This window comes from Myotis daubentonii, chromosome 2 (assembly GCF_963259705.1).
Source record: "Myotis daubentonii chromosome 2, mMyoDau2.1, whole genome shotgun sequence".
In the NCBI taxonomy this organism is placed as follows: domain Eukaryota; kingdom Metazoa; phylum Chordata; class Mammalia; order Chiroptera; family Vespertilionidae; genus Myotis; species Myotis daubentonii.
This window is the reverse complement of record NC_081841.1, coordinates 32,053,069-32,071,906: the sequence shown is the minus strand read 5'-3', so window position 1 is coordinate 32,071,906 and position 18,838 is coordinate 32,053,069. Positions and strand designations below refer to the sequence as shown.

General features: G+C 39.6%; 1 protein-coding gene across 1 annotated transcript in view; it reads left to right on the top strand.

The window, feature by feature from the left end:
* GYS2 (glycogen synthase 2) overlaps window positions 1-18,239 on the top strand; it is a 47,668-nt gene extending 29,429 nt beyond the window's left edge. Inside the window, exons 12-16 of the mRNA XM_059682348.1 lie at window positions 8,433-8,559; window positions 10,090-10,185; window positions 11,319-11,482; window positions 13,148-13,228; window positions 16,238-18,239. Coding sequence (XP_059538331.1) covers window positions 8,433-8,559; window positions 10,090-10,185; window positions 11,319-11,482; window positions 13,148-13,228; window positions 16,238-16,459 — 690 coding nt within the window. The 3' untranslated portion in view covers window positions 16,460-18,239. The remainder of the gene's footprint in view (window positions 1-8,432; window positions 8,560-10,089; window positions 10,186-11,318; window positions 11,483-13,147; window positions 13,229-16,237) is intronic.
* The last annotated feature ends 599 nt before the right edge of the window (window positions 18,240-18,838 follow it).

Here is an 18,838-nt window from a genome sequence, read left to right as displayed (position 1 = left end):
GCAGTTTTGAACAAAGTATACTTTGCTGATCTATGTTTTTGTTTTAAGTGTGATAGCAGTGAGGCAACTTCCCAGAACTGGGCAAGATACTAAACACTTTCATACGCCTGTGTCATTGCTGATTAATGTTATTCTCTCTTTCTGAAATACCCTTATCTCAGTCACTCTAGCTATTGCTTTGGAATCCAATCTAAAAGTCATCTCTTCCTTGCACTTTTCCTTACTATACACTCATCTACTCCAGACAGAACACGTCTTTCCTTATCTGCATTCCTAAGACTACTGAAATAAATGGAATGATCACATTGAATTATATATATGAAATTTATTCCTTTCTCCAGAGAGACTGAGTTATTTGAGGCAGGGATCATGTCCCATATTTTTTTCTGTTTTATCCTCTGAGAGGCAGACACTAAGACATGACTAGATATGAAAACGCTTGTTGGAAGAAATGTGTGAAGGATAAAGGGGTGAGAGCATGAGCAGGCGGGAAGGTGCAGTCAGACACTGCAAAGAAAGCAGGAAGGAAGGGGTGGTAAGAAGAGCCACGGACTGCAGCCCATTTCTCAAACAGTCTCAGCCTTTTTTCTTTCTTTCTTTCTTGTTTTTCTTTTTCTTTCTTTTTTTTTTTTACAGACAGGAAAGTCAAATGTAATTAGCAAAAAACTAGAATTCATAATGAGGAACAAACACATGAAAATGTATACACATAGCAGCACCATGTAGTGACTCAAAAAGGGGGAAAGCAGTGGACCAAGACAACTCAACATGGCTTGTCAGTTCGTGGAAAAAACACATACACATGGGTGCACACGTGCCCACAAAAAGAAACAAAAAAGCAAGAAGAGTTTTCAAAGGCCAACCCAAATTCATCTTATTTTACAATGCTTCCTTTCTTAATACAAAAGATGCCTTTGTGTGTGTGATTTGCTGTTGACTTATTTTAAATATATTAGTGTTACTACATACAACATTTTGCTGTATTTAGGAGCCTTTTCTTGATCTTTCACCTACCAAAACAGTTTCAAACAGATGGCTGCCTTATTCTATGAGCAGCTGGATGTGACCATTTTAATGGGGATTCATATGAATAGCAACAGGGATTCCCCAAACAAAAGTTACCTATTACCTAATCACCCACTGGGTAGATGTAGGTTGACACTAGTACCCATGTCTGCCTGTCTATAGGCCAGGAGCAGCTGCTATGGTGGATCTAGAGTGGATGCAGTTGGGGCTGTCAGTCAAGGTCCCCAGTCCAGGATGTCTTAGAGGAAATCTAACAGCTAATTCAGGACAGCCATTTGTCTAAAGAAGGCAACATACCAAGTCCTTAAAGATGGTACTCACACTGTCAGGCTTCAAATCTCTGCCACTTACTCAGTTTATAAGTTACTTAATCTGCCTGTACCTCAATCTTCTCATCTTTAAAATGATAATATAAGCCCGCATTCATAGAATTGTTGTGGGTTTTAAAAAGTAATAGACGTTACATTTAGTACAATATTGGCACACAGTCAATTCATAATGAACATTAGCTTTTATTTGTACTTAGTCCAGTAGAAGATGGAAGATTTGTCTTTCCTGCAGGATTTGAAAAAAATGTTTTATCAAAGAGATGACAAGTGAGCTAGATCTTGACCCATGAGCAGGAGTTTATCTGCAAATAACAGGAAGGAGGACTCACCCAGCAGAAGGAGATGAAAAGGCGTAGAGATATAATAGCACATGGCTTACAAAGAGTGAATGGAGGAGGAAGTTCATCTCATACAAATTGTTTATACAGTTATACTCATCAATATTTTGAGGTATTCATTTATTATCATAAAGCAAACTCACACATACAAAAGAAATAAAAGAATAACCCTTCTTAACAATATATCCTTAAAGCACTGAAATAAACTTTGGTCAGTTCAGATTTAGGTATGTGTTTTATTAATAACTAGAGGCCCAGTGCATGAAATTCATGCACTGGAAGGGAGGTTCCCTCAGCCTGGCCTGCACCCTCTTGCAGTCTGGAACCCCTCAGGGAATGTCCAACTGCCCACTTAGGCCCGATCCCCCAGGGAACCCCAGGGGATCGGGCCTAAGCCAGCAGTAGTACATCCTCTCGCAATTCAGGATCCCTCGCTCCTTACCTCCCACCTGCTTGCTCCTTACCACTTGGCTCATTGATCCTTAGTGGCAGGCTCCTTACTGCTCAGCTTGCTGCTCCTTAGTGCTGCCGTGGAGGTGAGAGAGGCTCCCACCACTGCCGCTGCGCTCGCCAGCTGTGAGCCCAGCTTCTGGATGAGCGGCCGCTCCCTCTGTGGGAGTGCACTGACTACCACGGGCAGCACCTGCATTGAGCGTCTGCCCCTGGTGGTCAGTGTGCATCATAGTGACCGGTTGTTCCGGTTGTTCCGCCGTAATGGTCACTTAGGCTTTTATTATATAAATATCCTTTAAAAGCTTGACATTAACTCGGGGTCTGTGCTAATAATATAAGTCCTATTTGGTGCCTGTATATTTATAGAACTCTACTAGTGGCCTGGTGCATGAAATTCATGCACATTAAAAGGGAATTAATTAGAGAAAATATTTTAATTTTGCTATTTTCCCTTTCTCTATAATATAAGTGTCAAAGATGAAAGAAAATTAGTAAAATATATATGAAAATCTCCCTCCTATCAGAGTCTGGGGCATGCCACGGGACCCAGAGTCAAGTTCCCACCCACCTGCATGTGCCTTGAAATCGTGCGAGACCCAGACCTGGACAGCCCCACCCCTGTCAAGCCCCAGTGGGCAGGGGGTGCAGCCTCAGGTCCCCAGTCAAGCCCTGCTGGGAAGGGGTCCCAGCCTCAGGTTCCCCAGCCCCGGCACTGGGGCAGGAGGCGCAGCCTCAGGTCCCCTGTCAAGCCCCACTGGTTAGGGGGGCACAGCCTCAAGTCCCCCGGCCTGGTGCTAGGCAGGGGGTGTGGCCTCAGGTCCCCTGGTGCAGCCTCAGGTCCCCCCAGCCCAGCCTCAGTTCCCCTGTCAAGCCCCGCCAGGCAAGGGGGCGCAGCCTCAGGTCCCCCAACCCTGGCGCCCCTGGGAACTTATTTCCCTCCTAAGATAAATGCAGTCAAACAAATTTTAGTTCATTTGTTTTTCCCCTACTGATCCAGGGCTTGATAGAAGCCAGGTGTTCTGCTGGGGGCTTTGTATACAGGATCTCATTTAATCCCCCCATAACCTGACTTCTAATATCCTTTCTTCCACCTTGGGCTTCTGCAATTGCCTGTTTTAGGGCCCAGAGCAGCTGACTTCTTATTTTAGTCACTTGATCATTCTGTTTGGCTGGGAACAAAACAAACAAGCCATGTTTTCATGTTCCAAAATGGGCTTTGGAGATACAAATTTTCCTAAGTGTGGACATGCCAAATAGGCACAATGCCTTTCAAATCCCCTTTTCCTAATATATGCCAAGAGAATATAATGGGTTGTTGATTTGATGGTTGCCCAGACAGTCATATCTGTGTTTTTGGTCTCCTTTCCTGGTGTAATAATAGAAAGTCAAATCATGCTTTCTAGAAAAAATATCTTATCCATTTTTACTTTACCAATGTGCTATTCTTGTGATTGAATAAATCATTTTTATGGTACTGGTTGTGGACAATTACCATTTTATTTACTCTTAAGTTTAACATATCTCCTATTTATGAATTTACTGATATACATATATATATATATATAATTAATGCCTGTAAAGTCTTAGTTTCCTTACTTCTAAAATTAGGACATTGAGAATGTCTATTCTACTCATCTCACAATGTTGCAAAGAAAATTATTTATAATGTATAAAGTATTATATACAACTAATGTTATCAGTATTTCTATATATCCAAATTAGGGGTTTTTTCAAAGTAATCTCTTTGGAAGAATATAGACTTATTCTGTGAATAAAAAATATAAAGTGGCCCTAACTGGTTTGGCTCAGTGGATAGAGCATCGGCCTGCGGACTGAAGGGTCCCAGGTTCGATTCCAGTCAAGGGCATGTACCTTGGTTGCGGGCACATCCCCAGTAGGGGGTGTGCAGGAGGCGGCTGATTGATGTTTCTCTCTCATCGATGTTTCTAACTCTCTATCCCTCTCCCTTCCTCTCTGTAAAAAATCAGTAAAAAATAAAATAAAATAAAAAATATATATATATGTGTATATATATATATATATATATATATATATATATATATTTTTTTTTTTTAAAGTGTAGTGTGCTTGTTAAAGTGAAGTTTCTTTTCCTCTTTTTCTCTTTTCTTTTCCCTTCCTAAACAATTCAGTTCTAAAGCCATTAGGTGAGGCAACATAAGGCAGGTGTCTACACTGACCAGTAGTCCAGAGAAAGGAGTCAGAGCGCAAACATGGGGAAGGTCCACACAGTGGGGAGCAGCCCAGCTGTGGAATCAGATGCAGTGAGGTGGGTGTCTGTGCACGGAGGAAGTGGCAGTGGAAGGACATGAGTTAAATATGACTGAATGGGTGACTTATAAACAACAGACATTTATTTCAATTCTTTAAGCTAGGAGGTCCAAGATCAAGTTGCTAGTGCGGTTGAGTTCTTGTGAAGGCCCTCTTTCTGGTCCATAGGTGGAGACTTTTTACTGTGTCCTCACATGGGGGAAGGGGCCAGGGATCTCTCCCCCTTTTATAAGGCACTACTATATATTATATATATTATCTATACTAATAAAAGCCTATGTGGTCGTCATGCCCTCACGCCATGATGCCCTCACGCCCTAACAATCCATCACCAGGAGGCTGCATGTGCAGCGGGCGCACGCGGGTGGGTGGGGCTGTGTGCACAGCGAGTTGCACATGGGTGGGTAGGGACTTGACGCTATGTGCACAGTGCAGAGGTGGGACCCCTGGCTCCGGCCTACCTCTTTGGGGCAATCCTTTGAGGAGCCCAGATGGGTGGGTGGAGCCTACCTCTTTGGGGAGATTGATTGCGGGGCTCCCTCACTGTGAGAGGGTACAGGCCAGGCTGGGGAACACCACCCTGCCCCGAGTGCACGAATTTCGTGCACTGGGCCTCTAGTTATATATAAAATAATATAAACATATATTAATTACATCTCATATTAAGTATATTCTATTATACTGTCATTAAATGTTATATTGTTAACTAGAGGCTGGGGGGGTCCCTCAGCCCAGCCTCCACCCTCTCGCAGTCCAGGACTCCTCGGGGGATGTCTACCTGCCAGCTTAGGCCCGTTCCCTGGGGGATTGGGCCTAAGCCGTCAGTCATACATCCTTAGCGCTACCACGGAGGCAGGAGAGGCTACCACCACTGCTGCTGCATTTGCAGCTATCAGCCCAGTTTGTGGCTGAGTGGAGCGCACTGACCACCAGGAGGCAGCTACTGTGTTGAGCGTCTGCCCCCTGGTGGTCAGTGTGCGTCATGGTGACTGCTCGTTTCTGGTCGTTTGGCCATTAGGATCAATTTGCATATTACCCTTTTATTATATAGGATTATACTATTTAATTATATATTATATTAAATATATTATTATATTATAAAACTATATATATGTATGATTCCAGCACTTTAAAATCAGATTTTATTTTAAATAATACTTAGGTATTTGAGGGAAGTATGCTATTATAACCTAATAATAGTTCAGTGAGAACTTTAATAAAGAAGGAATAGGAGAATCCATTCATTCAGGGACCAGATAGCTATTCTATTCAACTTTTCATTTATAGCCATGCTGTCTTGTCTTCACCTTAGCAGAACGTTACAGGCTGTGCAGTCGCAGAACAGGCTCATACCAGTGGACAAGAGCCAATTGTTACATTTTGTGAACTAGTTTTAAACATAGCCATTGGTAAAAATTAAATTATATAAATGTAAAAATAAATTAATTACAATAAAAGAAAAGTAATGCTCAAAACCTATCGCATTCTAATTGTTTACCACATTTTACTATTACCTATGCCCTTGGGGTTATTTATGACCCAGATCAGTGAGATCTCATTGGTAGCCTGAAATTGGCCATGATGGAGTATTTATGGAGTGAAAATAGGTGAACACTACACATCATGTCTTTATGTATTGATTGTATAGATTTAAGAAAGTGGTAGAGAAATGTTAATAATGCAGATAAAACTAAAATGGGTGTTGTGTCTGTAGTCATTACATTGTGACACATAAATATGAGGAAATACTTTTCCATTATAAAAAATATCCAATTCAACAAAGAAGTCACTCATGCCATTGATGAACCTGTGAAATTCTGAGATACATCTCTATATTTCACTCTTCCTTTTGCTCCTTAACTAAGAAATCAACCAACATTTATGTCAGAAATATATTCAGGCCCTAACCGGTTTGGCTCAGCGGATAGAGCGTCAGCCTGTGGACTGAAGGGTCCCAGGTTCTATTCCGGTCAAGGGCATGTACCTAGGTTGCAGGCACATCCCCAGTAGGGAGCGTGCAAGAGGCAGCTGAATCGATGTTTCTCTCTCATCGATGTTTCTAACTCTGTATTCCTTTCCCTCTCCCTTCCTCTCTGTAAAAAATCATTAAAATATATTTTTAAAAAAAGAAATATATTCAGTCATCAGTTAAAACCATAAGTCAGTAATGAATACAAGATTTTCTAAAAAGTCAACAAAAGCATTATGTTATAATTAATTTATATAAAATTAACAATGAAGAGTATTATATATGTATTATATATGTGTATATATTTCTTTAACTTTTTAAAAATTTTATTTTAGAGAGAGAGAGAGAGAAGCATTGTTCGGTTGCTTCTTGCCCGAGCCCCAACCAGAGAAGGAACCCACAACCAGGATGTGTGCCTTGACAGGGAATTGAGCCCCCTACGTTTTGGTGTACAGGACAATGCTCAAACCACTGAGCAACCACACTGGCCAGGTCTATATGTTTTTTAATAGACTTTATTTTTTAGAGTAGTTTTAGGTTCACAGAAAATTTAGCACAAAGTATAGAGAGTTCTCATAGATCATATTCCCCCAAGCATGCACAATCCCCCCCACCACACACACACATACACACTATCAAGATCCCCAACCACAGAGATATATTTGTTATGATGAGCCTACATTGACACATCACTATCACCAAAGATCCATAGTTTACATTAGGATTCACTCCTGGTGTTGTACCTTCTATGTGTTTTTGATAAGTGTATAATGACATGTATTCACCATTATAGTATCACTAGAGGCCTGGTGCACGAATTCGTGCATGAGTGGGGTCCCTTGGCCTGGCCAGCAATTGAGGCCAATCAGAGTCAATCAGAGTCAGCTGGCTGTGGGGAGGGACCACGGGAGGTTGGCTATGGGAGGGCACTGACCACAGGGGGCAGCTCCTGCAATGAGTGTATGCCCCCTGGTGGTCAGTGCACATCATAGCTACCGGCCGGTCATTCGGCATTCGGTTGACCTATCCTAATGATCGCTTAGGCATATCTATCTATCTATCTATCTATCTATCTATCTATCTATCTATCTATATGATATAGGATAGTTCACTGTTCTAAAAATCCTCTGTGCACTATTTCTCTCTACCTCCTATCGCCTGCTAACCACTGATATTTTTACTGTCTGTGTAGTTTTGCCTTTCCTAGAGTGTTATATAGCTGGAAACATATAGTATGTGACCTTTTCACATTAGCTTCTTTTACTTAGTAATATGCATTTAAGGTTCCTTCATGGATTTTCATGGCTTGATAGCACATCTTCCATCATCTGGATGTACCATAGTTTATTAATCCTTTCACCCACTTAAGAACATCTTGGTTGCTTCTAAGTTTTAACAATTATGAATACATTTGATAATAGACATTTGTGTGCAGATTTTTTGCATGTACATTTTTATAGTTTGGAAATTATATACTATAATGCTATCTTTCTATCAGTAAAATTGACAATAAACTTATGTACAAATACATATTTATACTTCTGATTGTTGGTGTTTGAACATTTACCAGTAACCACTGCTTAAAGGCTGTGGTAAACACTGGCTTTCCTCTGAGTGAAATAGGAGGCTGCTGAAGGATTTTGAGCAGGGGAGTGGCTGACATTGTTAAAGGTCCACTCTGGGTTGTGTTAAGACCTTAGTGAAATAGAAGCAGTTAGAGAACAAAATAAAACCTTTATTGCCAATAAAGGCTGGGTTGGAGGATATAGTTTAGCATGAGAACAACGATGGCATGCAAACTCCCTATCCTCCAGTCCTGGCCTTGGAGTCTGAGGGAAAGAGTCCACAGAGTAGACACTGACACAGGATGTTGAGAACAGAAAAGAAGCCCCCAGGCTTTTTTCTCCCCTGAATTAGAACACAAGGATTTTACAGTATTACAATAACCAAACTGTAGGCCTTTTTTTTTTTTTTTTTGCTTTAATTTTTTTCTCCCTATTTTTTCTCACCAGAATTTTCCTTTTTTAGGTGATTTTGCACCCAGAGTTCCTATCCTCCACCAGCCCCTTGTTACCCATGGATTATGAAGAGTTCGTCCGAGGTTGTCACCTTGGAGTATTTCCATCATACTATGAGCCGTGGGGTTATACTCCAGGTACGTGACCTGTATAGATGTGGAATGCTTTGGAATTTATTTCATGCATATCGTGTGATATTCCAAGTTGACACTGAATTTATTATTGGATAGAGAAGCACAAAACCAAAGCTTACGTGACTGAGGGAATGTGGGAGATCACTAATATCGGTAAAGAGAATGATTTATAACTCATGGCAGATTTCTAGCAAAAATGTCGCTTTATAGGAAAAAGTTAAACTTAACCTGAAATGATAGAGGAGTTATATCTAGTTTGTAAGGTGTTATAAAACATAACTAAATGAAAGAAACAGTTTGGGAAATACTCCATAGTGAATGAGTCATTCTGTTTTGAATTAACCCAAGGAAGTTGGCCACTCCTCATCAGACCTATAATTATAGAAATAAGGAAACCTCTGGTGCTATAAGGTTGGTGTTAGCATATTAGATAAATCTCTAATTTTTTTAAAGAATAATGATTTTCTGTGACACTAACTCTAATTCACTCCAGAAAGTATTCATTAAAGTTTGTACTTTGAGAAAGCACAATGAATATAAGCATTTATTTCATTAAATTCACCGAATGAACATATACTGAGCTTACATGGATACCTGGCATTTTACTACATGTGTGTTAATGAGTACTTAATAAAAATAAGGATCTGTTAAGTTTCACCGAATTATAGCACAGTTTTTCTAGGGAGGATTTCCTGAGTTTTTATCAGATTCTCAAATGGGTTGATAATCCCATTCCACCTACCCCTCCCCATCCTTAACTAGGAAACCACTGCTCTCTAGAGATACACCAAGAGGAAATACTTGCAGAGCAGGAGAAAGGGCCACTGATTAAATTGTGTTACTTCATGGGTAATGAGGAAATCTCTTTCTTTTTTACCCAACCCCACTAGCCAACCAAGAGTTATTCCACAATCAAATACAATGTCTTTGTTAAAATGCAGATATCCCTGAGAGTGGTAATATTCGCAAGACATATCTGATATTTTCTGAAAAAAAAAAAAAAACAAAAACCAATTTTGACCAAAAAAGGTGAAAGAGAACTGAGAGAGACAATGGGTGCACTGCACACCAGAGAAAGTGGAAGGGATTTGTGTGGAGGAGGATTTCAAAAACATGTCCAAAATATATACCTACCCCATTAACTTGCCAAATACGTAGAAATGGAGTGAAAAGCAAAACTAGTACTGAGAGAGGCAGTATAGGGTAGCCGTTCCCAGCCAGGTCTCTGGAGTTGGGCACGTGGCTGGAAATCCTACCACTCCCTCGTCCCTTGGCTTTGTGAATTTGGGCAAGCTATATTTCACTTTTCTGTGCCTTAATTTCTTTATCTGTAAGATGAAAATAATGGTAGCCTCACTTCACGTGGTTATTGAGAAGATTAAATGAGTTAATACACGTAAAGAGCGTAGTACTGAGCCTGGCACAAAGGAAACATTGCTGTTCCTAGCTAGATGGGGGCTTTTTCCTCCTCTGCGTGCATCAGAGGACACTGGAGCTGGTTTAAAGCCAAGCCTTTGTCTGTTTCCCTGGCAGCCGAGTGCACTGTGATGGGTATCCCCAGTGTGACAACCAACCTCTCCGGCTTTGGCTGTTTCATGCAGGAGCATGTGGCTGATCCTACTGCCTACGGTGAGATGTTTCATCATTAACCCAACCCAGAGAGAAATGACACTTAATCAAACAAAGCACAGGGTCTTTACAGAGTCCAACTCTAAGGCTACCATGATTAAACAAAAAAGTTTTTTTTGTTCAATAAAATATTTTAATTATGTCATCCATAGAAGGAATAAAAATGCTATTAATATTTAATACATTGTCCAAAATACAAACCACAAAAGGAGTTAAATGAACAAATGAAATTGAAACAGAAAAAAAAATGCAAAAGAAGTGTTAAACTTAGATAAACCTGGCCTTTACCTTTTTTTTTTTTTTCTGAACTGGTTTGGCCCTCTACTATCTAGAAGGGATATTACAATAACTATGGTCTTAGAGGTGATATTACAAGAACTATATTGGTCGCCATAATTATTTAAAAGATCCATGCCAAGTTAGCAAAATTCACTTGCACTATTTAAGATGGCTGGAGAATTTGCCTATCACCATCTCTATGTCCATGTTGCCTAGCAACAAGCCAAGTTCCAATGGGCTGGATCCTCTGCCTACACATTGCCAATTCCCTGGTCCTGCACATGGAACACTGGGGCGTCTAAAAACCACTGACACCCAGGTCTCACCCCAGAGATTCTGGCTAGTGAGAAGCCCAGGGAGAATCATCGATTCAGGGTACCCCTCTATTGCCAGATTTTTATTTTTATTTTTATTTATTTATTTTTTTAAAATATATTTTATTGTTTTTTTACAGAGAGGAAGGGAGAGAGAGATAGAGAGTTAGAAACATCTATCGGCTGCCTCCTGCACATCTCCCACTGGGGATGTGCCCGCAACCCAGGTACATGCCCTTGACCGGAATCGAACCTGGGACCTTTCAGTCCGCAGGCCGACGCTCTATCCACTGAGCCAAACCGGTTTCGGCTATTGCCAGATTTTTAAAAAAAATGTGTTGGCTGCAGGTTGGTGACAGTTATAAACCATTAGGAGAGCAAAGAGACACAGCCTTGGAAGGGAAAAGATAAAGTAGAGGCAATGGGGAGCTAGGGAATAGATCATTCACGTGATCTACCGTAGAACCTAAGAAATAGGAGAAGAATTGCTCTAAGGTGAACCCTACCTTTTACCTGTGCATTGGCTTTTGTGCCCTTCAGGTATTTACATTGTTGACAGGCGGTTCCGCTCTCCAGATGATTCTTGCAATCAGCTGACTAAGTTTCTCTATGGATTTTGCAAACAGTCACGTCGCCAAAGAATTATCCAGAGGAACCGAACTGAGAGGCTCTCGGATCTTCTGGACTGGAGATACTTAGGCAGAGTAAGCAAATTGGTGATCAACACAGAGGACCCTTTAAAAATTCCACTGGGCCACAAACATATTGATCCTCCGCATAATCTGTAAAGTCAACTCGGTATCATAATTGTTAAAACCTCAGCTACTTTTCATGTACTCTTTAAAAATATTATGAATGTGCAAAATTCTAAACTCAATTCTTCACATTTCATCCGAGCCTCTAACAGCCAGTCCATCCGGATCTAACACTGATTTTTACTAGTCATTCTATGGTCATTGCTTAACTTGATACATTACAAATAAGCAGAAATATTTAATGAAGATGAGGAAAACAAGATCCCTACTTTGTTTCACTCTAAGAGATAATCTGATTTTATTCCTCAGCTTCAGGGGTAATGGGAATAATATTGTTTTTCAAAATGACAAGTGCCAAGGGAAACACCTTCTTTCATGAAGTAGGTTTATAAATAACCAGATGCTCATATATCTTAGCACTGGATAATTTAGTAAAAGATGAACTGACTTTGCCTTCACATATTGTATCTGCTTAGATACTGCTAAACTTCCCCAGACAAATGATAGATGCTGCCATTTGCAGAGTGCTCATTACAACCATGGGTGATTCATTTTATTGTATTCATCTATAATAATAAAAGTGTAACATGCTAATTAGACTGGACAGCCAAATGACCTTCCAGAGGACATTCCGAACAAAGCTGGGGCTGTGAGGGCGGAGGCAAGCGGCCGCAGCTGGGAGGGCCAAGCCCCTTGCATGAATTTCATGCATTGGGCCTCTAGTTTTATAATAAAAGCAGAATGATAAGGCTTTTAGGCAGTGATTTTCAACCTTTTTCATCTAGTGGCACACATAAACTAATTATAAAAATTCTGCAGCAAAAAGTATATTTTTTGTCAATAAGACAAAAAGCATAGGTATCATTTTGATTCATTCACAAACTGGACGACTAATGTTGTGTTGGCTGTTGTCATTACAATCTAAGGGAAAAGAGGTCAGTGCCCTTGACTAAATAGTCAGGTATTGCATATTTTAAAAATTCTTGCAGCACACCAGTTGAAAATTGCTGCTCTTAGGACTTACATTTCTTACCTATGGTCTAAAGTGGGATTTAAATCCACTTTGTCTGATTATTCGGGTCTCATCATTTCCCCCACACATATTGCTTCTCTGTAGAATGAACCCAGTGGTTTCAGTCCCCTTAGCACTAATTCGAAGTTCAGTAAGGCCAGTCTGGCTTTTCCCTCCCATGTTTTGTAGCATTTCTTTAAAAAAATGATTTCATTGATTTTTAGAGAGAGAGGAAGGGAAAGAGATAGAGAGATGGAAACATCAATGAGAGAGAAACTTCATCAACTGGCTGCCTCCTGCAGTGCGTGCCCCCTACTAGGATCGAGCCCTGACCAGGAATCAAACTGGTGACCTCTTGGTTCCTGGGTTGACACTCAATCACAGAGCCACCCCAGCTGGTCTGTAGTGTTTCTTTACCTAGTCATTGATAAATAAGAAAACCATAAGCTGACATTTCTTCTCTGATTTTCAAACTTAGAATGAATAGAATCTGTCACTTAAAAATATATATTTCATAACTAAAAGAAAAACATTTTACATAATAACTTGGCTGTTGAACTATATAGATTTTTTTTAACCTGTGTATCGGTCTTCTATCACAGTATTACCAGCATGCCAGGCACTTGACATTAAGCAGAGCGTTTCCAGATAAATTCCATGTGGAATCCACGTCACCACCAACGGTAAGTATTCTATGTATTACTTGTTGGTGTTGAAAGCTACATTTCTTATTTAGAGTAAGTCTTAACAATACCTTTTAATTTGGAAGTAGCTACGTACACAAACTACTATAGTTTTTCATAGTGCCGCATCAAAGCAAAGAATAGAGGAACTGACAGATCAGACCAACTTGAAGCCCTTGATTTAAAGGTAGCCTCATCAGAGCTGCCTCGAACAGACTGTCAAACTACAGCAGGAAGGCCAGGGAGGGTGGGAGGGCAGGAGGGGGGTGGGTAAGAGATCAACCAAAGGACTTGTATGCATGCATATAAGCATAACCAATGGACATAAGACACTGGGGGGTAGGGGAGGCCAGGGGATTGTCAAGGGCGGGGAAAAAAAAAGGAGACATATGTAATACTTTTTGTAATACTTTAAGCAATAAAAAATAATAATAATAAAAAAAAATTAAAGGTAGCCTCATGTGTAAGATGAGCAGACAGTCAGCTAACTCACGTCATTAGAAAAGCACCTTGCCCAGCCAGTGTGGCTCAGTGGTTGAGCATCAACCCATGAACCAAGTTGGCGGGGGTCACCATTCAATTCCCAGTCAGGGCACATGCCCGGGTTGCAGGCTTGATCCCTAGCAGGGGTGTGTGTAGGAGGCAATCAATCGTTGATTCTTTCTCATCATTGATGCTTCTATCTCTCCCTCTCCTTTCCTCTCTCTGAAATCAATTAAATCTCTCATGAAATCTCTCTCGGCCTTCTTGTTCCAAACTACTCTGTTAGACATCCATTCTTTTGAGAGTTGTTCAAAATAAAGTAGCCTGCTTGCACAGGAAGTTGATTTGCTATACAAGGAAGTGTTTAAATGTAGGGTGATTGCTTGACAAGAGTAATATAGACCGAATTCAAGCACCACAGGAGGGATTGGACAGGATGGACATTTATGTTCCATTCAGCAGTGGCCCCCAGGGAGTCTTTGAAAGTCCAACCAGACACTATATTTATGGGACAACATCAGCCGCTTAGCAGCAGATTCACTTAGAAGGATGTAAGATAGGAAACACTGCCCAGAGCAGGGCAGCATCGATATTTCTCTTCAGTGGGATTGTCCTTACAGCAGTCTACATCGTGGTCAAAGAGCTAAACGTCTTCGTCCCCCTCAGGTGATAGTTTAGGTGCAAGAAGATGAGAACCATACCATTGGGTATGAGATCCAGCTTAGTTTCTATGACTCACAGGAGCCAATATCTCATGTCAATTTCCATAGACATTTTCCATGGTCTCTGCAAAAATATGCCCACTTACAAGACTCATCAAATTCATGGATTCTCCAAAGCTAAGGATCCTCATTTAATATTTATAGATCCTCCAAGTTCAGTGTTAAGTTCTCAATCAAGGATCACTTTATCATAAACAATTTTTTCTACTAATACAATTTATATCCCACCTATATTGGGTGTCCAGAACAGACCTAGAAAGTTAGCACAGGTGAAATTTGCCCATAGAGAAGGAGAAAGTGTTTTGTAAATCCATCAATCTGCAAATTTCACTCCCATGTTCATGATTTTAAAAGAATGAGCGCTTATCTTTTTAGAGGTGGAAGGTAATTAAGCTATATTCATTCATTAATCTACTTATTCAGCTATTAAGTATTGAGCATCTCTTCTGAGTCAAGTCCTAAGTGCAGGACTCAGCTGTTTTTCTGTGTTGCTTTCAGATAGTGTTGAAATGTGAAATGACTGTACAAGTATGACATAATAATAATGTATAAAAATAGTTGAAATACAGTAACATACTGTGATAGTTTCACATTTGTCTCCACATTCAATCATGTACACTCCTAGAGAGCAGGGATCATGTTGTTCATCCGTTTTCTCAGTGCCATTATTATGCCTGACCCATATTTGGTGCTTAATATTTGTTTATAAAATGAGTTATCTCAATGAATCTTAGGTGGAAGGACAATTAGATTAAAACCTAGTGATACTTTCTCATTAACTGAACTAAAAATAGCTGGTGGAATTTCAGAGTTAGCTCAGTGGCCCAGTTTCCAGGATTCTTTGTAGTGGTGGCTGCCCATGTCCTGCAATTTCATCGAGCAAATCTGAAGGATGACATAGAGACTAACACGGTCAGCAGTGTAATGTGACAGCTGAGATTAGCAGTTCTGGAGAGATTCTCACGCTGGTCTCAGCTCTTTGCTCTACCACATGTGCTATATGACCTTTGGCAAGTCATTTGGCCTCTCTAACCCTTCATTTTCTTCTGTAAGTGTGGAAAACAAATTTATTGGAGTGTTGTTACAAAGATTAAATATAATAACATATATATAGTATCTGCCACAAGTCAATGATTAATAAAATAAAACTATTTATTTAATGAACCTCTCTTGAGCTTGTTGGTACCAGAATCAAAATTAGTTGCTCCTTGCCCAGCCAGTGTGGCTCAGTGTTTGAGCATCAACCCATGAACCAGGGGGTCACCATTCAATTCCCAGTCAGGGCACATGCCCAGTTGCAGGCTTGATCCCTAGCAGGGGTGTGTGTAGGAGGCAATCAATCGATAATTCTCTCTCATCATTGATGTTTCTATCTCTCCCTTTTCCTTCCTCTCTCTGAAATCAATTAAAAAAATAATTCATTTTAAAAAAATTAATAGCTCCTGAACAGACCACAAAAAATATCCAACTGTGTGGCCAGGTTAATTTCAACTACGGAATTTTACTGAAAGCAAGGAGTCACTGCCAGGCCTCTAAGATGGAGTCCAGTGTTACCCTTATACTATCTCAATATTAATCCAAACAGACAAGTGGGAGGTACTTAATTGTGCTAATTTACTATTAACTTATCTTTTAAAGATAAAATTTTATACATAGACAGACATTGTATATAAATTAAATAATTTCTCCTTCAACCATAAAAAAATCCAACTATGATTTTTATAAAATGCAAATGCAAAATGTTTACTTATTGGAAAATTAAGAAGTTGTTATAATGCTTGTATCTTATTTTTGTCTTTGGCAGACAGAGGGATTTAAGTACCCCAGGCCTTCCTCAGTACCACCTTCTCCTACAGGGTCTCAGGTGTCCAGTCCTCAGAGCAGTGATGTGGAAGACGAAGATGAAGACGAGAGATACAATGAGGAAGAGGAGGCGGAAAGGGATCGGTTAAATATTAAGTCACCATTTTCTCTGGGCCATGTCCCTCATGGGAAGAAAAAGCTGCATGGTGAATATAAGAACTGAATTCCCCCCTGGTGGAACAGAGCTCATTTAGTGAGAGCACAGTAAGAATGGTTATTAAAACCATGGCAATGCCACCAGTTTCGTTTCCTGCTTCTAAGAATCACAGTGGGATTTATTCTCTGCCTAAAAAGTGGAGATGAGGTGAATAGCGATTTTATCATTTAAAATAAAAGCCAAGTTATTTTCTTAAACTCCTTTCCCTCCAGTAAATTTAGACATGAGAAAGAGGGTTAATTAAAGGAGAGGGACTGGAAGTGTTTTTCAAATGGTTAATTTAAGCACTAACAATTTTTACTAGTTTTTTAAATTATCAGCACCATAAGCCTTTGCTTATTATTTATACAGCTTCCATACTTACCAAATAGGTCCCTCATCCCTCCCCCACCCAAGATTCTGTTCTCAGCCATGAATGTGCACTACCTACATATTTTAAATAACTCGTTCTTTAATGATTATTTTCATTTTCACATGAGTCAAACACATGAATTTATATCTAGCTTTGCAGGCAATCAAAATCCATAATAAAGTAGTTATCCTAAATCCAAATATTGATACATATTCATGCATATTTACAAGGACACTTCTCAAATTAATGATAGAAAGATGTTACCACCTGTACTGTAGCATCTGACTGTAACAATTTTCTTACTGTTTAAAAGGAAAGCTTATTTGAAAACTTGGTCAATAATCCACAGATGATAACTTTTAAAATCCAAATGAATAAATATATCAATATTTAAAGATTTAACTTTTATTGGTAATGTTTTGTTTAAAATTCTTTTAGACATTTAAATAAGATAACACGTATAAAGCACCTGCTACATAATAGTGCCTTACAAAGGACAACATTTTTAAATATCTTTTAAAAATAAAATTTATAGTCTATAACAAGGACAGTGTCTCTAATACAGTTATGCTGTGCATAGAGATCTTGTTAAATGTAATTAAGCATCTTTATGTTTTAAATGTAACTAAATCTAAATTGGCAAAAACAAATCTACACTCACTCTTGGATTGTTTTTTTTTTCCACAACCGAGTGTGGTTACTGAGTATTATTTACATCACAGTGAATACCTCCGTTGGTATCTCAGTTGGCTAATTGAGGCTCTAAAAATGTTTTGGTTTTCTCAGTGCTATAATGTTGATAGCAACAGGGGAAGAATAACGATGATGGTGGGTCAGATAGTTCAAGACGAGCTAACAACCATAATCCAGCTCTCCCATTGCCCCATTGTTAGGAAAAAGTAGAACAGTAGATAAAACAACAAATCAGGCCAAAATGGAAGACAGTTGCAAGCTCGCCTCATGTAGAGGTTCCAAAAAAAAAAAAAGGGCAATAAATTAAAGCCAACCCTTGAATAATGCCCCATGGATGCCAATTAACCCAGTGTCTGCAGAGCAAGTTGGAAGGTCTGCATGGGAGATCAGAAAAATATGAGATGGACTTGTATTACAATACTAATGCTCTTTTGCTGAAGTACCAGAAAGCTCTCATATTAAAAAGGAGTTTCACTATTAAATAACCATAAAAATATATCCCTGGTAAAGTGACATACTGTATGTATTCAAATGATACTCTTGATTGGTAATTGGTTGGGTCACTTATGAGCTATATAATAAAATACGTTCATAGTATAAAACTTTCAAATTCAAGTGCTTTTTACAAAATGAAAGAAGAGTCCTCTGATTAGAAATGAGTACAAATGAGAGTACACATGGAAATTAACTGATTTGCAAACACCTGGTTTTGAGTGGCACTGTGTCAGCGTCAGAGTTTCTACCCTGCACCAGACCCTCTGTTCAGACAACTGCTGCCACTTGATTCCTTCCCCTTGTCCCAATAATTTTTTGTCCTTTCCCCAAGATTAACAAATCCTGGTGATGAGGAGCAAACAGGACTTTTAGATGATTCTGTGTATAGCACAGGGCCTAATACACAGTAGGTGCATAAATGAATAGTCTTATTGGGAGAAAGAGGTACAAAAATGATGCTTTTAAAGAATGTAGGTATTCAGCAGGTGGAGGACAGGAACTATAGAAAGTAGTTTGCGTGTGCTTGACCAGCTGATAGCAAGACATTTTCTTCTGTGTTGTGCCACACTTCCTTCCATGGTAAGAGTTAGGATTAACAGAGCTGGTTTTACACACATAGACGAGAATATAAAATATTACATGTGCAATACTAATCATTTTCCAGGGCACAGGGGCACTAAGAAAAGGAACTGGCCAGATGGGGGGAGGCAGGGAGGGTCCCAAGAGGCTTCATAGGATGAGCCTACCTTTCTATGAAGTAATATGGGAGATACAATTGCCTGCTTCACCTGGCAGTTGTAAAGATCAAATCAAAAACAGAAATGAACTCTTCCTAAAGAACTTAC